Source organism: Bombina bombina, chromosome 1 (assembly GCF_027579735.1).
Source record: "Bombina bombina isolate aBomBom1 chromosome 1, aBomBom1.pri, whole genome shotgun sequence".
NCBI classification, from domain to species: Eukaryota; Metazoa; Chordata; class Amphibia; order Anura; family Bombinatoridae; genus Bombina; species Bombina bombina.
In genome coordinates, this window is record NC_069499.1 from 1,571,361,761 (window position 1) to 1,571,387,171 (window position 25,411).

At 39.1% G+C, this 25,411-nt stretch overlaps 1 protein-coding gene across 7 annotated transcripts in view; it reads right to left on the bottom strand.

The window, feature by feature from the left end:
* PIK3R6 (phosphoinositide-3-kinase regulatory subunit 6) overlaps positions 1-25,411 on the bottom strand; it is a 176,255-nt gene that overhangs the window by 63,611 nt on the left and 87,233 nt on the right. For 6 of the 7 annotated variants that reach the window (XM_053709973.1, XM_053709952.1, XM_053709964.1 and 3 more), the window contains 8 exons: positions 23,868-23,937; positions 21,609-21,792; positions 21,262-21,409; positions 18,964-19,047; positions 16,522-16,933; positions 16,338-16,434; positions 14,231-14,350; positions 14,032-14,142 (listed from right to left, as the gene is read on the bottom strand). In XM_053709973.1, coding sequence (XP_053565948.1) covers positions 14,032-14,142; positions 14,231-14,350; positions 16,338-16,434; positions 16,522-16,933; positions 18,964-19,047; positions 21,262-21,409; positions 21,609-21,792; positions 23,868-23,937 — 1,226 coding nt within the window. The remainder of the gene's footprint in view (positions 1-14,031; positions 14,143-14,230; positions 14,351-16,337; positions 16,435-16,521; positions 16,934-18,963; positions 19,048-21,261; positions 21,410-21,608; positions 21,793-23,867; positions 23,938-25,411) is intronic. The other variant, XM_053709942.1, reaches the window with a different exon arrangement.

Below are 25,411 nucleotides of genomic sequence, written 5' to 3' on the forward strand. Positions count from 1 at the left end.
ATAGGTAGATATTTTATTTATTTTTATAATATTTTACCAGGAAAGATACATTGAGATTTCTATAGTTTTCAAGTATGTCCTGGGTACACAAAACATTGCATTGATACAATGGGTACAATAAAATAAAAATAATAATAATACATATGCCCAAAAATTTAACATAGAACAGGTAGGAAATATATAATCAACAATGACAGGTGCATTCTGTTTTGAGATATGTAGAGAGGGATCTCTTAAAGAATATTAGGCATGGGGAAGGTTTGAAAGTGTGCGGGAGGTCGCTCCATAATTGTGGTGCTTGCATATATTTTTATATGTACATACATATTGATATTTCTATGACAACATGGGTGCAAATATTCCTATACATAGGACCAATAAATGTAGCATATATAATGTTATTTGTACATTGAAACACTCATAATTTCTTTGGGATTTGCAATTTCAATGAGAAACAGGCCTCAAAAAAGCTCTTTTTCCTCCTTTACACCTAGTTGAGCTGGGGGGTAATATGTCTCAATGTATCGACAGCCTCCGACAGTGTATTAACGGTTAGCGCTTTCAATGGAAACCTGGTATAATTTATCGATTAACGGCTTCTATTACTTTCTATGGGACGCGAAAATCTTTTCGGCAGCCGAAGTCCGGCAGCCGATATTGAGGTATAACGCGCCATTGGAAACAGTCGTTAAACGCTATTGCTTTCGACAGCATATTTAACGGTTTGCGAGTGCATGCAAACTGAATTACGACTCAATGGAAGCGAGGCCTTAGTTGGTGCCGAGAGTTTTCACGTAGTTGCGTCATCTATGACGCTCGTGTTTGTTGCAGACGTTCTTGGCGCCCAAAAATATTTTGTCAGTTGTGGGCATCATACTTGGCTCCAGATTTTTGACATTATTTAAGTCTTTATTTCATTTTGCTTCTGGTTTCCAGAGGCTTATTCTGTTTGAATTTTTTGCCATTCCTGAAACTGTCATATAAGGAAATTGATAATTTTGCTTTATATGTTGTTTTTTCAATTACATATTGCAAGATGTCTCAATCTGACCCTGTCTCAGAATCTACTTCTGGAATGCTGCTGCCTGATGTCGGTTCTACCAAAGCTAAGTGCATTTGTTGTAAACTTGTGGTAACTGTTCCTCCGGCTGTAGTTTGTGTTAGTTGTCATGATAAACTATCAAACGCAGACAATATTTCCATTAGTAGTAATCCATTACCTGTTGTTGTTCCTTCAACATCTAATGTTCAGGATATTCCTGTTAATGTGAGAGAATTTTTTTCTAATTCTATTCAGAAGGCCCTGTCTGTTATACCACCTTCTAATACACGTAAAAGGTCTTTTAAAACTTCTCATAAATTCGATGAATTTTTAAATGACCAACAGCATTCTGATTTATCTATCTCTGATGAGGATCTATCTGGTTCAGAAGATTCTGCCTCAGATATTGACACTGACAAATCTTCATATTTATTTCAAATGGAGTATATTCGTTCTTTATTAAAAGAGGTGTTGATTGCATTAGATATGGAGGAGACTAGTCCTCTTGATATTAAACCAGTAAACGTTTAAATTTGTTTACTGGTTTTTCCAGTTCCTGATGCTATTTCAGATGTAATTTCTAGGGAATGGAATAGTCTGGGTACTTCATTTACTCCTTCTTCAAGGTTTAAGAAACTGTACCCTTTGCCGACTGATAGATTGGAGTTTTGGGAAAAGATCCCCAAAGTTGATGGGGCCATCTCTACTCTTGCAAAGCGTACTACTATTCCTACGGCAGATAGTACTTCTTTTAAAGATCCTTTAGATAGGAAGCTTGAATCTTATCTAAGGAAGGCTTATTTATGTTCAGGTCATCTTCTTAGGCCTGCTATTTCTTTGGCTGATGTTGCTGCAGCTTCAACTTTTTGGTTGGAAACTTTAGTACAACAAGTACCAGATCATAATGTGTATAGCATTGTTAAACTAATTCAACATGCTAATAATTTCATTTGTGATGCCATTTTTTATATAATTAGAATTGATGTCAGGTATATGTCTTTAGCTATTTTAGCTAGAAGAGATTTATGGCTTAAATCTTGGAATGCTGATATGACTTCTAAGTCAACGTTGCTATCTTTCTTTCCAAGGTAATAAATTATTTGGTTCTCAGTTGGATTCTATTATTTCAACTGTCACTGGGGGGGGGGGGGAGGGAGCCTTTTTGCCTCAGGATAAAAAATCTAAAGGTAAATTTAGGGCTGCTGATCGTTTTCGTTCCTTTCATCAGAATAAGGAACAGAAACCTGACCCTTCCCCTAAAGGAACGGTTTCCAATTGGAAGCCTTCTCCAGTCTAGAATAAATCCAAGCCATTTAAAAAATCAAAATCAGCCCCCAAGTCCGCATGAAGGTGCGGCCCTCATTCCAGCGCAGCTGGTAGGGGGCAGACTAAGATTTTACAAAGATGTTTGAATCAATTCAATCCAAAATCATTGGATTCAGAACATTTATCAAGGGTACAGAATAGGTTTCAAGGTAAGACTGCTTGTGAGAAGTTTCTTTCTCTCATGCATTCCAGTGAACCCAGTAAAGGCTCAGGCTTTCCTGAAGTGTGTTTCAGACCTGGAGGTATCCGGGGTAATTGTGCCAGTTCCCTTTTCGGAACGGGGTCTGGGGTTTTATTCAAATCTGTTCATTGTTCCAAAGATAGTGAATTCTTTCAGACCAGTTCTGGATCTAAAAATTTTGAATCGTTATGTAAGAATACCAACATTCAAGATAGTGACTATAAGCACTATTCTGCCTTTTGTTCAGCAAGGGTATTATATGTCCACAATAGAATTACAGGATGCATATCTTCATATTCCTATTCATCCAGATCACTATCAGTTTCTGAGATTCTCTTTTCTAGACAAGCATTACCAATTTGTTGCTCTTCCTTTTGGCCTAGCAACAGCTCCAAGGATCTTTTCAAAGGTTCTCAGTGCCCTACTCTCTGTAATCAGAGAGCGGGGTATTGCGGTGTTTCCTTATTTGGACAATATCTTGGTACTTGCTCAGTCTTTACATTCTGCAGAATCTCACACAAATCAACTAGTGTTGTTTCTTCAAAGACATAGTTGAAGGATCAATTTACCAAAAAGTTCCTTGATTCCTCAGACAAGGGTAACCTTTTTAGGATTCCAAATAGATTCAGTATCCATGACTTTGTCTCTAACAGACAAAAGATGTCTGAAATTGGTTTCAGCTTGTCGGAACCTTCAGTCTCAGTCATTCCCTTCAGTAGCTATGTGCATGGAGGTTTTAGGTCTCATGACTGCAGCATTGGACGCGATCCCCTTTGCTCGCTTTCACATGAGACCTCTTCAGCTTTGTATGCTGAGCCAATGATGCAGGGATTATACAAAGATATCACAATTAATATCCTTAAATCCCAATATTCGACTATCTCTGACTTGGTGGTTAGATCACCATCGTTTAATTCGTCCAACCTGGACTGTGATTACAACAGATGCAAGTCTTTCAGGTTGGGGAGCTGTCTGGGGATCTCTAACAGCGCAGGGGGTTTGGAAATCTCAAGAGGCGAGATTACCAATCAATATTTTGGAACTCTGTGCGATTCTTAGAGTTCTTCAGTTTTGGCCTCTTCTGAAGAGAGAACCATTTATTTTTTTTCAGACAGACAATGTCACAACCATGGCGTATGTCAATCATCAAGGTGGGACTCACAGTCCTCAAGCTATGAAAGAAGTATCTCGGATACTTGCATGGGCGGAATCCAGATTCTGTCTAATCTCTGCAGTCCATATCCCAGGTATAGACAATTGGGAAGCGGATTATCTCAGTCGCCAATCTTTACATCCGGGAGAATGGTCTCTTCCCCCAGATGTGTTTTTTCAGATTGTTCAGATGTGGGGGCTTCCAGAAATAGATCTGATGGCTTCTCATCTAAACAGGAAACTTCCCAGTTATCTGTCCAGGTCCAGGGATCCTCAGGCGGAAGCAGTGGATGCGTTGTCACTTCCTTGGAATTATCAACCTGCTTATGTCTTTCCGCCTCTAGTTCTTCTTCCAAGAGTGATTTCCAAAATTCTAATGGAACGTTCGTTTGTACTGCTGGTAGCTCCAGCATGGCCTCACAGGTTTTGGTATGCGGATCTCATTCGGATGGCCAGTTGCCAACCTTGGACACTTCCATTAAGGCCAGACCTTCTATCTCCAGGCCCCTTTTTCCATCAGGATCTCAAATCATTAAATTTGAAGGTATGGAGTTTGAATGCCTAGTGCTTAGTCATAGAGGTTTCTCAGACTCAGTGATTAATACTATGTTGCAGGCTCACAAATCTGTGTCTAGAAAGATTTATTACAGAGTTTGGAAGACTTACATTTCATGGTGTTCTTCTCATAAATTCTCTTGGCATTCTTTTAGAATTCCTAGAATTTTACAGTTTCTTCAGGATGGTTTGGATAAGGGTTTGTCTGCAAGTTCCTTGAAAGGACAAATCTCTGCTCTTTCTGTTCTGTTCCACAGAAAAATTGCTAATATTCCTGATATTCATTGTTTTGTACAGGCTTTGGTTCGTATCAAGCCTGTCATTAAGTCAATCTCTCCTCCTTGGAGTCTTAATTTGGTTTTGAGGGCTTTACAGGCTCCTCCGTTTGAGCCTATGCATTCTCTAGACATTAAATTACTTTCTTGGAAAGTATTGTTCCTTTTGGCCATCTCTTCTGCTAGAAGAGTTTCTGAATTATCTGCTCTTTCTTGTAAATTTTTCCTTTTCTGATTATTCATCAGGATAAGGCGGTTTTGCGGACTTCATTTAAATTTTTACCAAAAGTTATGAATTCCAACAACATTATTAGAGAAATTGTTGTCCCTTCGTTGTGTCCTAATCCTAAGAATTCTTTGGAGAGATCTTTAATTCTTTGGATGTGGTAAGAGCTTTGAAATATTATGTTGAAGCTACTAAAGATTTCCGAAAGACTTCTAGTCTTTTTGTTATCTTTTCTGGTTCTAGGAAAGGTCAGAAGGCTTCTGCCATTTCTTTGGCATCTTGGTTAAAGCTTTTGATTCATTATGCTTATTTGGAGTCGGGTAAATCCCCGCCTCAGAGGATTACGGCTCATTCTACTAGGTCAGTTTCTACTTCCTGGGCTTTTAAGAATGAAGCTTCTGTTGATCAGATTTGCAAAGCAATGACTTGGTCTTCTTTGCATACTTTTACTAAATTCTACCATTTTGATGTTTTCTCTTCTTCAGAAGCAGGTTTTGGTAGAAAAGTACTTCAGGCAGCTGTTTCAGTTTGATTCTTCTGCTTATAATTTCAGTTTTTTTCATTATAAAGATTAAAACTTTTAATTTGGGTTGTAGATTCTTTTTTCAGCGGAATTGGCTGTCTTTATTTTTATCCCTCCCTCTCTAGTGACTCTTGCGTGGAGTTCCACATCTTGGGTATTTGCTATCCCATACGTCACTAGCTCATGGACTCTTGCCAATTACATGAAAGAAAACATAATTTATGTAAGAATTTACCTGATAAATTCATTTCTTTGATATTGGCAAGAGTCCATGAGGCCCACCCTTTTTATGGTGGTTATGTTTTTTTGTATAAAGCACAATTATTCCAATTCCTTGTTGATGCTTTCGCTCCTTTCTTATCACCCCACTTCTTGGCTATTCGTTAAACTGAATTGTGGGTGTGGTGGGGGTGTACTTATAGGCATTTTGAGGTTTGGGAAACTTTGCCCCTCCTGGTAGGAATGTATATCCCATACGTCACTAGCTCATGGACTCTTGCCAATATGAAAGAAATGAATTTATCAGGTAAATTCTTACATAAATTATGTTTTTTCAATGGGACTTCCATTGCGCCGGTATCACAAGCTTTTTTTTTTTGGCCAAAAAGTGAGCGGTACACCCTATCCCGTCAAGATTGGTAACGCATTCTAAAGTCAGTAGTTATCAGTTTTACACTACAAAGCTGTAGCATAAAACTCATAAGTAAATTGCTCAAAAGTACACTAACACCCATAAACTACCTATTAACCCCTAAACCGAGGCCCACCCGCATCGCAAACACTAAAATAAAATGATTAACCCCTAATCTGCCGCTCCTGACATCGCCGCCACTAGAATAAACATATTAACCCCTAAACCGCTGCACTCCCACCTTGCAAACACTAGTTAAATATTATTAACCCCTAATCTGCCACCCCTAACATCACCACCACCTACCTACATTTATTAACCCCTAATCTGCCGCCCCCAACGTCGCCGCCACTATACTAAATTTATTAACCCTAAACCTAAGTATAACCCTATCACCCACTAACTTAAATACAATTTAAATAAATCTAAATACAAATTACTATCATTAACTAAATAATTCCTATTTAAAACTAAATACCTATAAAATAAACCCTAAGCTAGCTACAATATAACTAATAGTTACATTGTAGCTATCTTAGGGTTTATTTTTATTTTACAGGCAAGTTTGTATTTATTTTAACTAGGTAGAATAGTTACTAAATAGTTATGAACTATTTACTAACTACCTAGCTAAAATAAATACAAATTTACCTGTAAAATAAAACCTAACCTAAGTTACACTAACACCTAACACTACAATACAATTAAATAAATTAAGTACAATTAGCTAAATTACAAAAAAAGAGAACTCTTCATCCAAGCTGGGAGAAGTGGTCCTCCAGACGGGCAGAAGTCTTCATCCAGACGGCATATTCTATCTTCATCCATCCGGCGCGAAGCGGCTCCATCTTCAAGACATCCGACGTGGAGCATCCTCTTCTTTCCGATGACTACCGATGAATGAAGGTTCCTTTAAATGACGTCATCCAATCCTATCCAATCAGCCAATAGGATTGAGCTTGCATTCTATCGGCTTATTGGAACAGCCAATAGAATGCGAGCTCAATCCTAATGGCTGATTGGATAGGATTTTTTCAACCTTAATTCCGATTGGCTGATAGAATTCTATCAGCCAATCGCAATCTAAGGGACGCCATCTTGGATGACATCACTTAAAGGAACCTTCATTCGCCGGGTAGTCGTCGGCAGAAGAGGATGCTCCGTGCCGGATGTCTTGAAGATGGACCTGCTCCGCGCCGGATGGATGAAGATAGAAGATGCCGTCTGGATGAAGACTTCTGCCTGTCTAGAGGACCACTTCTCCCGGCTTGGATGAAGACTTCTCCCAGCTTCGTTGAGGACTTCTTGCCGCTTCGATGAGGACTTCTCCCGGCTTCGTTGAGGATGGATGTCGGATCTTCAAAACTGTAAGTGGATCTTCAGGGGGTTAGTATTAGGTTTTTTTTAAGGGTTTATTGGGTGGGTTTTATTTTTAGGTTAGGGCTTTGGGCTGCAATAGAGCTAAATGCCCTTTTAAGGGCAATGCCCATCTAAATACCCTTTTCAGGGCAATGGGGAGCTTAGTTTTTTTTAGTTAGGGTTTTATTTGGGGGGGTTGGTTGTGCGGGTGGTGGGTTTTTACTGTTGGGGGGGGTTGTTTGTATTTTTTTTCAGGTAAAAGAGCTGATTTCTTTGGGGCAATGCCCTGCAAAAATCCCTTTTAAGGGCTATTGGTAGTTTAGTTTAGGCTAGGATTTTTTATTTTGATAGGGCTATTAGATTAGGTGTAATTAGTTTAAATATCTTGTAATTTGTTTTTTATTTTCTGTAATTTACTGTTTTTTTTTGTTTTGTTTTTTAACTATTCTACCTAGTTAAAATAAATACAATCTTGCCTGTGAAATAAAAATAAACCCTAAGCTAGATACAATGTAACTATTAGTTATATTGTAGCTAGCTTAGGGTTTATTTTATAGGTGTTTAGTTTTAAGTAGGAATTATTTAGTTATTAATAGTAGGTTTTCTTTAGATTTATTTTAATTATATTTAAGTTAGGGGGTGTTAGGGTTAGGGTTAGACTTAGGTTTAGGGGTTAATACATTTAGAATAGTGGCGGCGATGTTGGGGGCGGCAGATTAGGGGTTAATAAATGTAGGTAGGTTGCGGCGACATTGGGTGAGGGAGATTAGGGGTTATCAAATATAATGTAGGTGTCGGCGATGTTGGGGGCAGCAGATTAGGGGTTAAAAAGTATAATGTAGGTGGCGGCGATGTCCGGAGCGGCAGATAATAAGTATAATGTAGGTGCCGGCGATGTTGGGGGCGGCAGATTAGGGGTTAATAAGTGTAATGTAGGTGTTGGCGATTTCGGGGGCAGCAGATTAGTTGTGTTTAGACTCGGGGTGTAAACATAAATTTTGTTTCCCCATAGGAATCAATGGGGCTGCGTTACTGAGCTAAACGCTGCTTTTTTGCATGTGATAGACTTTTTCTCATCCGGCTCTCCCCATGTGTATGGGGACATAGTGCACGAGCACGTACAACCAGCTCACTGCTGACTTAAGCAGCGCTGGTACTGGAGTAGTGTGGTATGGAGCTCACTTCTTGCCTTTTAACGCCGGGTTTATAAAAACCTGTAATGCCAGCGCTGTATGTAAGTGAGCGGTGAAAATAAAGTGCAAGTTAGCAATGCACCCCTCGTAATCTAGCCGTATGTATGACAGCAAAGGAAATATTCATACTCATATGTCTGTGAAATGTGCAATGCGTATGCAGCAATGAGATTATCCCAGAAAACTCCTTATACCAAGAAAATGAAGTGGCTTGTGCTTATCACATGATTATTTCCAGTTTTAATGAATCATTATAAGTAATCAAAGATAAAAACAAAAGTGTATTTATTATGTAGGAATAGTATTTGATTAATGTTTTCTAAATTGAAGTCTTATGGTTAAAGGGGCAGGCACACCCTTCTATAAATAGAAAGCAAAGAGAGAGAGCGCCTGATGGTGTAATATCGTCAAGATCAAGAATGGTACAGGTATAAAAAATCTCTGCCAAATGGATACTCACAAAGAGCTTAGCACTCGCAAGTAGTGCATATAGGCGGGCTGACCTTTATACAGCAGTCAGTACACTGAATCTATGATGGTCGTATCAGAAATCTGTAGTGATAGAAACAGAAACACAAAAGACAAATAGTGCAATATCGTCTGAAACCGAAATGGGCACAGCAAAGGGTACAGGGTCAGCAAGGTGTATACTCACAATGGAGTTGGCACTCCCAAGTAGTGCATTAAGGCAGGCTGACCTTCATACAGCAGTCAGCGCGCTGATAGTTAATAGCTGTAATTGGTGGCTGTAGCTGTTATCGGTTTAGGCTTGTCCTCTGCTCACCGGCGTGTGTGCTGAATACTCAGCTATAGCTGGGCTGTTAGCTGTAGAAAATAGATCCTCAAGGTATGCAGCTAACAGCCCAGCTATAGCTGAGTATTCAGCACACACGCCGGTGAGCAGAGGACAAGCCTAAACCGATAACAGCTACAGCCACCAATTACAGCTATTAACTATCAGCGTGCTGACTGCTGTATGAAGGTCAGCCTGCCTTAATGCACTACTTGGGAGTGCCAACTCCATTGTGAGTATACACCTTGCTGACCCTGTACCCTTTGCTGTGCCCATTTCGGTTTCAGACGATATTGCACTATTGGTCTTTTGTGTTTCTGTTTCTATCACTACAGATTTCTGATACGACCACCATAGATTCAGTGTACTGACTGCTGTATAAAGGTCAGCCCGCCTATATGCACTACTTGCGAGTGCCAAGCTCTTTGTGAGTATCCATTTGGCAGAGATTTTTTATACCTGTACCATTCTTGACCTTGACGATATTACACCATCAGGCGCTCTCTCTCTTTGCTTTCTATTTTTTCAGTTCTACCGACTTACCACCGGTTTGGAGTGGAGCAGCCTTCCAGAATTATTGATTTCAACAATAGCATCTATCTATCAATGACTCTGCACTATTTGTGAAATCGTTTGTATTGTTTTTCATATATTTTCTAAATAATATAATATTTTATTTTATTATATTCTATCTATTTTCAATAGAAATAACACTGTATCACTTGATTTATATTGTACATTTTTTAGGGGATGAAATCTTTGTGAAACATACACCATTGTTTATGTAAAGTTACTTATCTATTTTTCCAGAACTATATAGTTCCTTAGGTATACTCTTGTAATAGGACATCCTATATACATTTTGAACGATTTTTATACCTATTGCACCATCCACTTCACATACATTTATTTGCACATATTTTGTATATCAATATAGCGCACCCTATTGTATGATTTTATATCGTACACATTTCCCTTCTATAAATAATTAGTACAGTGAGTTTGTTTATTTCCGTTCTAAACCTGATGATTGGCCGGCCCTAAAAGATGTAATTGGTCACTGATATTTGTTTGTCTATGTATGAGAATGTATAAAAAATGTAACAATATAACACTGTGTATTAAAGGGACACTGATATTTGTTTGTCTATGTATGAGAATGTATAAAAAATGTAACAATATAACACTGTGTATTAAAGGGACACTGATATTTGTTTGTCTATGTATGAGAATGTATAAAAAATGTAACAATATAACACTGTGTATTAAAGGGACACTGATATTTGTTTGTCTATGTATGAGAATGTATAAAAAATGTAACAATATAACACTGTGTATTAAAGGGACACTGATATTTGTTTGTCTATGTATGAGAATGTATAAAAAATGTAACTAACACTGTGTATTAAAGGGACACTCATATTTGTTTGTCTATGTATGAGAATGTATAAAAAATGTAACTAACACTGTGTATTAAAGGGACACTCATATTTGTTTGTCTATGTATGAGAATGTATAAAAAATGTAACTAACACTGTGTATTAAAGGGACACTGATATTTGTTTGTCTATGTATGAGAATGTATAAAAAATGTAACTAACACTGTGTATTAAAGGGACACTGATATTTGTTTGTCTATGTATGAGAATGTATAAAAAATGTAACTAACACTGTGTATTAAAGGGACACTGATATTTGTTTGTCTATGTATGAGAATGTATAAAAAATGTAACTAACACTGTGTATTAAAGGGACACTGAACCCAAATGTTTTCTTTCATGATTCAGATAGAGCAGTAATATTAAGCAACTTTCTAATTTACTCCTATTATCAAATTCTCTTTGTTCTCTTGCTATCTTTATTTAAAAAGCAAGAATGTAAGTTTAGAAGCCGGCCTATTTTTGGTTCACAACCTGCGTTGTCCTTGCTGATTGGACAGCACAAATAAACAAGTGCTGTCCAGGGTCTGAACCAAAAGTTGTCTGACTCATTAGCTTAGATGCCTTCTTTTTCAAATAAAGATAGCAAGAGAACGGAGAAAAATTTATAATATTATGTAGGAATAGTATTTGATTAATGTTTTCTAAATTGAAGTCTTATGGTTAAAGGGGCAGGCACACCCTTCTATAAATAATTAGTACAGTGAGTTTGTTTATTTCCGTTCTAAACCTGATGATTGGCCGGCCCTAAAAGATGTAATTGGTCACTGATATTTGTTTGTTTATGTATGAGAATGTATAAAAAATGTAACAATATAACACTGTGTATTAAAGGGACACTGATATTTGTTTGTCTATGTATGAGAATGTATAAAAAATGTAACAATATAACACTGTGTATTAAAGGGACACTGATATTTGTTTGTCTATGTATGAGAATGTATAAAAAATGTAACAATATAACACTGTGTATTAAAGGGACACTGATATTTGTTTGTCTATGTATGAGAATGTATAAAAAATGTAACTAACACTGTGTATTAAAGGGACACTCATATTTGTTTGTCTATGTATGAGAATGTATAAAAAATGTAACTAACACTGTGTATTAAAGGGACACTGATATTTGTTTGTCTATGTATGAGAATGTATAAAAAATGTAACTAACACTGTGTATTAAAGGGACACTGAACCCAAATGTTTTCTTTCATGATTCAGATAGAGCAATAATATTAAGCAACTTTCTAATTTACTCCTATTATCAAATTCTCTTTGTTCTCTTGCTATCTTTATTTAAAAAGCAAGAATGTAAGTTTAGAAGCCGGCCTATTTTTGGTTCACAACCTGCGTTGTCCTTGCTGATTGGACAGCACGAATAAACAAGTGCTGTCCAGGGTCTGAACCAAAAGTTGTCTGACTCATTAGCTTAGATGCCTTCTTTTTCAAATAAAGATAGCAAGAGAACGGAGAAAAATTTATAATAGGAATAAATTAGAAAGTTGCTTAAAATTGCATGCTCTATCTGAATTAGGAAAGAAGAAAAAAAATGTGGGTTTAGTGTCCCTTTAACAAAAAAAGGATATGGTCCAAATGTAGCAATACTTGTAGAATCTGCAAAATGTAACATTAAAAAGAGCTATTACTGAGCTCTCAGGATATAGCAGTTTTAAAAATGTTCTGCTTCCCCCGGCATCAGTCCTGCATAGAACTTGCTCATCTCAGGAAGAAGGAGAATTTGTATAGCGAAGCACTGTAACGCTATTGGAATCGTACTCACGTGCATGAGAGCTGATGTAGGCAGATATTAATCACTCACTCCCAGGTACTGGGATAGATTCACGGATGAATAAAAGTAGTAAACAATTTATTACAAAACTAAAAATGCACAACACGGATCATTCACAGAGGTATATTATAGGACTAGTTCACCATATAGTCGGATCTACGGTGGAGTAAAACTCTCACACTGAGCGATTCTCTACCGATATTGGAGTCGACCAAACTGTGTACCGATAAGTCCCACCTCCAGTGACGTCACAAATACGTGCAGCGTAAACCTCTGACGTACGTTTCACTGATCGTTCAACTTTTTCAGTGAATAGTATCAGTGAAACATTTTGCAGAACCTACGTTTAAAATTGCTACATTTGGACTATATCCTTTCTTTGTTAATACACAGTGTTATATTGTTACATTTTTAATATATTGTATCTTTGTTTTTTGTATAATATACCACTGCAGAGTGATAGTAACACAATTTTTGCACTATGTATGAGAATGTGTTGTGCATTCCTGTTTGAGTGCATATACTATATGTATGTGCTTGTGCATGCCTGTTTGAGTGCATATACTATATGTGTGTGCTTGTGCATGCCTGTTTGAGTGCATATACTATATGTGTGTGCTTGTGCATGCCTGTTTGAGTGCATATACTATATGTGTGTGCTTGTGCATGCCTGTTTGAGTGCATATACTATATGTGTGTGCTTGTGCATGCCTGTTTGAGTGTATATACTATATGTATGTGCTTGTGCATGCCTGTTTGAGTGCATATACTATATGTATGTGCTTGTACATGCCTGTTTGAGTGCATATACTATATGTATGTGCTTGTGCACATATTAAAGTATAGTGTGGTACTTCTGAGGAGCCCAGGAGCTTTATATGCTGGCCATTTAATTACACTGGATACCCATCACTGGTTGGGCCCCCAAATTTCTAGTGGTGGCCCTGGTTCCATGGGCGTATAGGAAATTTTCACACTACAATTCTCACTATTTTTTCTCACCAGTTAAAAGTATAGAGGTTTCACCAAAATACTCAAAACACTAATTATTCTGAAGGAAAACCTACATATACGAAAATTACAGCGAATTTAAGGTACAGTGCGCTGAAAACAGCATAGTTTGATTTGTATTAAGCATAATAGTTATTTTTTTAAAACACGCCAGTTTTCCGCCCTCCATTGCAAACTTTTACCTAGCAGAGAGCTCTCATTATTTGTATGGGAGACATCTCACCACTCGCAGGGACAGCGCCTTTATATATAGAATTCCATGAGGGCTGTCCCTGAGAGAGTTTGTGTGGAACATCTTGACCACCTAATTTTTTAGAATTGGGACCCAAGTGTCCAACTATGGACCATTCAACCATTTAATGGAACTCAAGGTCGGCAAGGACTTTATCTTTACCACCATATTCCATGGGGATTGGAGTAACAAAGAACAGAGCGTGATCAATCACAAAGATAAATATGTTTTCCATTATGTTGCAAAGTATAACAGTTCTTCCTTGAATGGAAATATATTTCACTGCCTTGTAAAGGAGGATACTGACCTTTACGCTATAAATCTGAAAGTATACAGGCTGAAGCCCGAAGCGCAGGTAGTAAGAGGTGACGTCTAAGATGAAGGGGTCGGAGGTCATTTCTTTGGCGGAGCACGGCTGCTGGAAAGAAAAGTTTATTGTCTTTAGTTTTCAAATATATTTCCAGAATCTCTTAGCTATAAACATGAGAAGCCACAATTCACTTTACCATTATGGAGAGTTTGGGAATCAGGTCACCCAATGTGTTGATGTTGCTGTTGTACCATGGATCCACTCGGCCGAGATACCCGCTAAGCTCACATGTTTCATTCATAGTGGGAACTTCCTCCTGCAGGTGACATGGGACATCTGAGCATCTCAGCTAACTACTTGTGATCTGGTAGAATGATCAAGGAGGATGTGTATAGAGGGACATAACCACAGGCTCTTCATTAAAGGGACATAAAAGGCAAAAGTAAAGTTTCATGGACCAGATTGTGAAATTTCAAGAGATCTTTCAATTTACTTATTATTATTTATTTATTGCTCTCCTTGTTTAGTCTTACAGTTGCGGCTTTGGCCACAACGTTATTCGTTCTTGTTTACACATCTTTCAGTTTCCATCTATTAATAAATGTACTTCTTTCTGTAGACAAACGTTGATGGAAAGCATACCTAGGTAAGCTCAGGGGCAACTACTGGGAGCTGGCTGGTGTAGGAACGCACATATGGGTCTAGTCAATGGCTCAGATAGCTCCTAGTAGTGCATTGATGCTCTGGAGTTCACTTTAAAGGGATATGGAGCCCACATTTTTTTTTTTTATAATTCTGATAGAGAAAATAATTTTAAAAAGTTTCCAATTTACTTTTATTACAAGAAAACTAAGAAAATTTGATAATAGAAATAAATTGGAAACTTTTTAAAATAGTTTTCTCTATCTGAATTATGAAATAAAGAACGTGTGTTTGATGTCTCTCTATGCTTAACACAATTGCAGAGGTGAAGCACAATTATATGCAAGCATTAGTGTAAAAATACAATGCACTGACACATTACAGCATATTTTTTTTAATTTTATTTCCTTTTATTAGTCTTGTGAAGTTCTTACTAATGTTTTATTACAAATAACATGTAATGTTACATAGGTAGTTTTCCCTTTGTTGGGCTGGATTACAAGTGGTGTACTAAACTATTGTTTATTTTATGTAAACCTATAGGAAACAATATCCAGATGTAATGCTCCAAAACCTTTGCTCTTAAAACATATAAATCACAAACTAAGGGGCCAATTTAACAACGGCCGAATGGCCCCTACTCACCCTGTTTCTGCGCAAGCCTTCAGGCTCACCGAAAACAGGAGTTAAGAAGCAGCGGTCTCTTACGTCTCTTAACCCCTGCCTCTTAACTCATACACCTCCTCTGAGGCTGCAGTCTGTAATCTGGCCAATCATGTACGATCGGGTTGATTGACACCCCCTGCTAGCGGCCGATTGGCGGTGAATCTGCAGGGGGCGGCATTGCACAAGCAGTTCACCAGAACTGTTTTATGCTATGTTAAATGCAGACAGCCTATGCTACAGCGGATCAAGATATTTATTAATTCCCAGTAGTATCACCTCCATTTCCTTCAGCACAAAGAAGGAAGATTCAACACTAGATCAGAGCTTAAAGGGATAGTAAACACCAAAAATGTTATTGTTTAAAAAGATAGATAATCCCTTTATTTACCATTCCCCAGTTTTGCATAACCAACATTGTTATAGAAATATACTTTTTACCTCTGTAATTACCTTGTATCTAAGCTTTTGCTGACTGCCTCCATATCTCAGATCTTTTGACAGACTTGCATTTCAGGCAATTAGTGCTGACTCTTAAATAACTTCACGTGCATGAGCACAGTGTTATCTATATGAAACACATGAACTAACGCCCTCTAGCTGTGAAAAACTGTCAAAAGCATTTAGATGAGAGGAAGCCTTCAAGGGCTTAGAAATTAGCAAATGAGTCTACTTAGGTTTAGCTTTCAACTAAGAATAACGAGAACAAAGCAAATTTGATGATAAAAGTAAATTAGAAAGTTATATAAAATTACATGCCCTATCTGAATCATGAAAGTTTAATTTGGACTTTACTATCCCTTTAAAGGGTGTATTTTTTTTCTTTAGTACTATTACATTTATAGAAAGAAGCCACAAACATAATTCACGTTGTGCAATTAGCAAAAAATTAATAAAGTTATAATTGTTGAGTAATGGCTCCTCCAATCACTAATGTCATTCTCTACTCTCTGTATTGGTTGTCCAAGGTGGGAGGGGGCTGGACTTTTATTACTGACCTCTGAACTTGTATCTGATACCTCCTCTTGGATGGGAATACAGTAGAACTGCAGATTTGCTTTCAGGGTTCTGTGAGGTCTCCGTGCTTCCCTTTTCCTAGAGGGAAGGACAGAATTGTAGTTTAGTTCTACCATTTATAGAAACAATGGATTCTTCTAGACTAGGAGTTATCTGATCCTGTACCTAAAAGCATAGAATGCCTTAGCTAGCCTCCCCAAAGCTCTGTCATCCCCAAATATCACAACCCGGGCAGTAGGCAGTTTATCAGGTCCGGGTGGGACCTCAGTGCTCAGGCCTGAGAGTCTTTGAAGGGTTCCAGTTCTACTCCCCCTAGGAGCTTTGGTGAGGTTCTGGAGAAGAACTGTGGAGTCCATGTCAAGACCTCTCTTCTTGATGCAAGGCTTCCTTTGTAGCTTGGTTTGTTCCTTTTCCTCTTGACTTGGCAGATCTCTCTCTATCCCGCTGTCATTGGACCACACTGATACCCGATTCTGTTCACTGGTTTCTGTGTCTGATGGCAGCTCTGGAATCCTGAATGTGTCCACATCGGCATCAGCTATCTGCGTTTCTCTTGTGAATAGTATCAGCTCCTTCCCTGAAAAATATGGAATTTGTATGTTTATAACAGGCTACAGTTTGTGTTGCTAGACTAAATCTGTCCTGAACACACACACACACACACACATACATACACACACAAATATATACACACATACATACACACACACACATATATACACACATACATACACACACACACACACACACACACACACATATATACACACATACATACACATATACACAGATATACACACATAAACATACACACACATACTTATACATACAGCCATATATACACATACACACACATATACACTCACACATTTATACACACACACATATATACATGTTTATAACAGGCTACAGTTTGTGTTGCTAGACTAAATCTGTCCTGAACACACACACACACATACACACACAAATATATACACACACACACATATATACACACATACATACACATATGCATAGTCACAGATATACACATACACACAAATATGCATATACACAGATATACACACATAAACATACACACACATATGCATGCACATACATACATATATATTTACACACATACACAAACAAACATATACATATATACTTACACACACATATATACATATACACACACATACACACACACATATATATGCATACACACACATACAGTGTATACACATACACACACATACACACATATATACACATGCGCACACATATGCATAGACACAGATATAAACTCACATAAACATACACACACACACATATGCATGCACATACATACATATACTGTATATTTACACACATACACAAACATATACTCACACACATACATATATATATATATATATATCACTACTTGTTGAGTCAGTTTTGAACAAAAAGTAATTAACAAAATAATTAATACTCTGTTATTCACAGAGCACTTCTCTTCATATAAATATGTCTATATGGAATCTATTCCTATAGCCTACACATATATACAGTATCTTCCACTAATATTGGCACCCTTGGTAAATATAAGCAAAGAATGCTGTAAAGATATTATCTTTATTGTTTAACCTTTTGATTTTTTGTTAAAAAACCCCGCAAAAATACTCTACTCTCATGTATACCAAACAATTGCAAACACAACACAGATTAATCATTTATATATATATATATATTTCCCATTTGAAGTTCCAGTAATGTCTGGCAAACTCAAGACGTTTTTGGATGAGAGAGGGGCATTCTTCTTGAAACCCTTCCAAACAACTTGTGGTGATGTAGGTGTCATCGGATTGTAGTTTTGGAGACTTTCCGATCCCAAGATGCAACTAACTTCTGCAATTCTCCAGCTGGGATACATGGAGATATTTTGGCCACTCAAATCATCCTCTTCACAGTGCGTTGAGACATTATAGACGCGTACTCTTCCAGGCTGAGTCATAACATTTTACGTTGACTGGATCGTCTTAGTTATTGCTCTGATGGTGGAAATCTTGCTTTTGCTATTTTCTTATAGCCATTTACATTTTGGGAAGCTCAACAACTTTTGGCGCACATCACAGATATATTCCTTGGTCTTTGTGATGAACGACTAAGGGAATTTAGTCTATGTGTTACCTCATATTTATACCCCTGTGAAACAGGAAGTCATGGTTGAACAATTTCCTGTTCCTAGTCACCCAGGTGTACTAAAGGATGTAAAATATCAATGGGAATATACTTCAAATATATTTTTCTCATATAAATTCATAGGGGTGTCAATAATTGTGCCACACCTATATTTAACAAAGATTTTTATTTTTTTGGATAAACCTGTGTTGTGTTTGCAATGGTTTGATATTCATGAGAGCAGAGAATTTTTGTGTATTTTTTTGAAAAAAAGATCAAAAGGTTAAACCATAAAGACAAATTCTCACAGCCTTCTTTGTTCATATTTACCAAAGGGCGCCAATATTAGTGGAGGGCACTGTGCATACACTGTGTACACTCTATAGTACAATATATATCTGCACATTAACATATGTACATATACCACTGTATACAAGATTACTGCAACACGGGAGAGGTAATTACACAGCTGGTCTTCATCTGTCCATAGGTGCACACTGATCTCTGGCTCAGGAAGTGGGATCCTCTGCAGTTTACGCATCGGCACTTCTGTAACAGGCAGACAAAATTTAGGGCATCTGCTGAATCAGTGATACATCCCTAGAAATGTTCTTTTTGACACAGTGTATTGTACACAGGGTCGGCTCCAGAACAAATTAAATGGGGAGGCTTTTTTTTCACGAGGGGGCACGCATATACAAAGCATGAATGAGAGTCAAAATAAAAGCAGACTTACATATTCTGCAGGAAAGTGTACCTTCTGACTGACTTATCCCCCACTATTAATATTTGGAGAATATGTGCTAAATCACTAGGTAAAATAATGAAGTCTAAGTCATATGCAGTGCACTAAAACAGAACCATTAAACTTGAGACCCCCAGTGCAATAGCTCCATAAAAACAATTCACCCCTTAATCACCATGATCCAAAACCCTTAAACTCATTCTCAAATCTCAATCATGTCCCCTAAACAGCCATGCACCCCAAACCCCCCAATGCAATTAACCCCTTTGTTTGCAATAGCAGTGAGGATACTAGGTTTTCAGGTACTGGTAATTTTGTAGATTAGATTTAGCTATACCTGTTTCGCAATAACTAACGGATATCAGGCTACTTAATACAACCTATGTACTGTGAACCTATAAGAATAGGATTGTATCATATAAATATAAGTCTATAAATGGCTACCGGCTTCTATCGAGGCCTCAAAAGTGCACTGTGATCTTAGGCCTTATCATGGTCTATTAACCAATCAGCATTAATGGATATCAAACGGATATCAGGCTACTTAATACAACCTTTGTACTGTGAACCTATAAGAATATGATTGTATCATATAAATATAAGTCTATAAAGGGCTACCGGCTTCTATCAACGTCTCAAAAGTGCGCTGTGATCTTAGGCCTTAACATCGTCTATTGTTTAAGAAAATGACTAACTCATGATAGGTAAAATTAATAGGGTTAAAGACAAGTCCAAAAAGTCTCTAATTAACTTTCATTTCCAAATAAGAGGTTAAGACACGGAGCTCCTTGCAGATGCGTGATGTGGCCTCACAGTTTGGCAGCTAACTCCGCCCCCAGCACTCAGCATTACATCACAGTTCATTATTTTATTTATTATTTTTAAAGCGTTTGATCATATCAATATTGTTTGAGGGGGCACAACATTCCATTTGGGTGGGCATTGCCCCCCAATGGTCCCCCCTTAGAGCCGACCCTGATTGTACATACAAATATGCACACAGTATTCTACGGGGAATATGCACAGTTACAGAATATACAGTGATATAAACAGGTGCATGTGCACAAATAAAGAGTGGTATTTATTTGAAAAGGTACAAAATAACAGCAGTATATGTAGGTGAGCATGCGCAGCAACAAAATAACAGCAGAAACTACAGGTGAGAATGCACAGTAACAAAATAACAGCAGTAACTAAAGGTGAACATGCGCAGCAACAAAATAACAGCAGTAACTGCAGGTGAGCATGCATATCAATAAACAAAATAACAGCAGTAACAACAAGTGAGCATGCGCAGCAACAAAATAACAATAGTAACAACAAGTGAGCATGCGCAGCAACAAAATAACGGCAGTAAATACTGGTGAGCATGTGCAGCAACAAAATAACAGCAGTAACAAGTGAGCATGCGCAGCAACAAAATAACAGCAGTAACTACTGGTGAGCATGTGCAGCAACAAAATAACAGCAGTAACTACAGGTGAGCATGTGCAGCAACAAAATAACAGCAGTAACTGCAGGTAAGCATGCGCAACAACAAAATAACAGCAGTATACTTAGGTGAGCATGCGCAACAACAAAATAACAGCAGTAACTGCAGGTAAGCATGCGCAACAACAAAATAACAGCAGTATACTCAGGTGAGCATGCGCAATAACAAAATAACAGCAGTAACTGCAGGTAAGCATGCGCAACAACAAAATAACAGCAGTAACTGCAGGTGAGCATGCGCAACAACAAAATAACAGCAGTAACTGCAGGTAAGCATGCACAACAACAAAATAACAGCAGTTTACTCAGGTGAGCATGCGCAACAACAAAATAACAGCGGTAACTGCAGGTAGGCATGCACAACAACAAAATAACAGCAGTATACTCAGGTGAGCATGCACAGTGAGCATGCGCAGATACAAAATGACAACAGTATAAATAAGTACTACATAAAAGCATTATAAACAGCTGAGCTTGCACAAAATAAATGCAGTATATACAAGTGCACTTGCACCTTCCATGTTCACCTTCCTTGGATGAGCAGATTATCTTCCTATAAACCTCCCTCAGCCTCTCACAATGTCTCTTGCTCCCTCCTGCGCTCTCCTGCTCACTTTGCTCCACCGCAGACAGCACTTCCTGAAACCAAAGTTCCACCTCTTCTGTGGTTTGACCCTGAAGTTAGATAATAAGTCACCACAATTAATAAAGCTCTATACATCTAGGTAAATTATATAATCTGATGGGGTAACACAGATCGTATCGGCAGAAGTCACAGGTTTAATCTGGTGTGAAACGTGGACAAATAAGTCTGACTGGCGCAGTTTCATGATGGGCTGGTGACTTTTGTAAGACAAATTTGGTAGCAACTTACCTGCAGTACCTGTTGCAGCAGACCTATGTCAACATCTTTTCCCATAGTGGCCTGGATGCTGTGGGTGATCACGCATTTCATGCAAGATGTAGGTGTCTGAGTTATCTGGCTGGCCTGAGTCTCCCGCAGCAAGGTATTACATACGGATTCTGAAATTAGATGCGGGTCCAAGAATAGAAGAACCCTGCAGGGTATAGCATATTGTACATTTCCTTTCTCATGAATTTGACAAGAGCTACAAGTGTGAGGTGTAGTAATGAAACATAAACAAAAAACATTTAATGAACCAATCAGAAGTGTGCAAGGACTCGTACCATGCGCTCTACCACTGGAATGCTTATTGGTTAATCTGTTAACCAATTAGGATTATTTAAAACTAGTGGGAAAGCCTGCCCAGAGGGCAGTCTATTGTGGTGACGGAACCACCGAACCACCCTGCCATTTTTGGAAGGGCAGTCTATTGTGGTGACGGAACCACCCTGCCATTTTCGGAATCCGTCTGGATGCAGCTTATGCTGCATCCAGATGGATTCCGAAAATGGCAAGGTGGTAAAAGAATCCATCCAGGTATATTCTTTCACCTCCCCTTTTGCTCTCTCCCCCCCCCCCCTCTTTTGCTCTCTCTCCCCTCTCTTTTGCTCTCTCTCCCCCCTCTTTTGCTCTCTCTCCCCCCTTTTTTGCTCTCTCTATCCCCTCTCTTTTGCTCTCTCTCCTCCCTCTCTTATGCTGTCTCTCTCCCCCTCTATTTTGCTCTTTCTCTTTCCCCTCTCTTTTGCTCTCTCTCCCCCCTCTCTTTTGCTCTCTCTCCCTCCTCTCTTTTGCTCTCTCTCCCTCCTCTCTTTTGCTCTCTCTTCCCCCTCTCTTTTGCTCTCTCCCCCTCTCTTTTGCTCTATTTCCCCTCTCTTTTGCTCTCTTTCCCCTCTCTTTTGCTCTCTCCCCCTCTCTTTTGCTCTCTCTCCCCCTCTCTTTTGCTCTCTCTCCCCTCTCTTTTGCTCTCTCTCCCCTCTCTTTTGCTCTCTCTCCCCCTCTCTTTTGCTCTCTCTCCCCCTCTCTTTTGCTCTCTCTCCCCCTTCTATTTTGATCTCTTTCCCCCCTCCCTTTTGCTCTCTCCCCCTCTCTTTTGCTCTCTCTCCCCCTCTGTTTTGCTCTCTCTCCCCCTCTTGTTTGTTCTCTCTCTCTCCCTCTCTTTTGCTCTCTCTCTCTCACCCTCTCTTTTATGCTCTCTCTCCCCCTCTCTTTTGCTCTCTCTCCCCCTCTTTTTTGCTCTCTCTCCCCCTCTCTTTTGCTCTCTCTCCCCCCCCTTTCTTTTGCTCTCTCTCCCCCCTCTCTTTTGCTCTCTCTCCCCTCTCTTTTGCTCTACCCCCTCTCTTTTGCTCTTCCTCTCTCCCCTCTCTTTTGCTCTCTCTCCCCCCTTTTATTTGCTCTCTCTCTCCCCTCTCATTTGCTCTCTCCCATCTCATTTGCTCTATCTCTCCCCTCTCATTTGCTCTCTCTCTCCCCCCTCTCTTTTGCTCTCTCTCCCCCCTCTCTTTTGCTCTCTTCCCCTGTCCTTTTTTATGTATTAGGGAACTCCCACTCCCTCCACTTCCCTGCTGAGTTGCCCACCTGCCACCGACCCACACCTCCCGCCGGCACCAGCAGAAGATCGGTACAGACGGTGACACACAAGTGTCACCGTCTGTAACGAGCAGACATCTGGCCTCATATGGAGGTAGAGCACCGATCGCACTACGGCTCCATATGCGGCAGATGCCTGAAGCTTCAGGAGCTCCAGCTCCTCGCGCTGAGGTGGCTGCGCGCGCATCCATCATTCCTTTGAGGATGCGTGCGCAACTGCTGACGGTGACGGACGCGTTACAAACGTGATTATAGTTTAGATAAGGCATGTGAACAGACAAAAAATGTGTTCCTGACAAATAATTCCTCACAAAATATTTTTTTGTTGTTTCCTCTGATATTCCTTAAAGGGATACTAACCCCAATTGTTTTATTTCATGATTCAGATAGAGCATGCAATTTTAAGCAACTTTCTAATTTTCTTCTATTAATATCCTATTATTGTTCTCTTGATATCTTTATTTGAAAAAGCAGGTATGTAAGCTTACGTGCCGGACCATTTTTGGTTCAGCACCCTGAATAGCGCTTGCAGATTGGTGGGTACATTTAGCCATCAATTGGCAAGCTGTACCCAGGTGCTGAACCAATGATGGGCTTCAGTATCCCTTTAAGGGGGTCTTTTGAGGTTCATTTGCTACTTACTTGTCCTGCAGCTGAGACACATCTCTTCTGAGGTTTTGTTCAGATATCACCATTTTTTGGTAGGAAAAGCCTAAAATATGAGAACATATATGTGAGATATGTATTTACTTGCAAACATTTTGAAACTTTGTTGCCTCCAATTTTGAAATGCCAATGTGGTGAAAATTGTTGAACATGATTTGGCAAGACAGAAATCTCTGAAACTAGGAATTTATAGAGAATGTTCTGATCTTAAAACAAAAACAAGCCCATATTATCTGGGGGAATATGTGGGTTTTATCTGCACAAACAGACAGGTTTTATTTGTGGAAGTAGTAGGTCGTATCTGGGAGTAGGCAGCAAGTTGTGCAGGACATATTTGGGATTTTCCTTGAGGAACTCTTAGGTCTTATCTGAGGGAGAAGGCAGGTCTTCTCTGAGGGTGCTGAGAGCTTTTTTTTGTACAGGAATATTTTTATGTAGAGGAATGGATAGGTCTTATCTGGGGAAGCAGGTAGGTCTTACTGATGGCAATAAGCAACACATTTGTACAGGAATATCTAAGTCTTATGTGGAGGAAGAGGTGGGTCTTATCTAGTGGCCTGGGTTGCACATTCTACAGTAATATGTGAGTCTTTTAAGAAAGGAATGGGTAGGTTTCATCTGAGGAAATAGGCAGCACTTACTATAGAAATATGTGGATCTTATGTGAGGGAATGAGAGGGTGTTATTTGAAAAATAGATAGGTCTTATCTACAGAAATAATTAGGTCTTATCTACAGAAATAATTAGGTCTTATATGGGGGAATGGGTAGGTCTTATCTACAAGAATAATTGGGTCATATATGGAGGAATGGGTAGGTCTTATCTACAGAAATAATTTGATCTTATCTGGGGGAAGAGGTGGGTCTTATCTGGGGAAAGAGGTGGGTCTTATATGGGGGAAGACGTGGATCTTATCTGGGGGAAGAGGTGGGTCTTATCTGGGGGAAGAGGTGACTCTTATCTGGGGGAAGAGGTGGGTCTTATCTGTTGAAAGAGGTGAGTCTTATCTGGGGGAAGAGGTGAGTCTTATCTGGGGGAAGAGGTGGGTCTTATCTGTTGAAAGAGGTGAGTCTTATCTGGGGGAAGAGGTGGGTCTTATCTGGGGGAAGAGGTGGGTCTTATCTGGGGGAAGAGGTGAGTCTTATCTGGGGGAAGAGGTGAGTCTTTTCTGAGGGAAGAGGTGAGTCTTATCTGGGGGAAGAGGTGAGTCTTATCTGGGGGAAGAGGTGAGTCTTATCTGGGGGAAGAGGTGAGTCTTATCTGGGGGAAGAGGTGAGTCTTATCTGGGGGAAGAGGTGGGTCTTATCTGGGGGAAGAGGTGAGTTTTATCTGGGGGAAAAGGTGAGTCTTATCTGGGGGAAGAGGTGGGTCTTATCTGGGGAAAGAGGTGGGTCTTATCTGGGGGAAGAGGTGGGTCTTATCTGGGGGAAGAGGTGAGTCTTATCTGGGGGAAGAGGTGGGTCTTATCTGGGGGAAGAGGTTAGTCTTATCTTGGGGAAGAGGTGAATCTTATCTGGGGG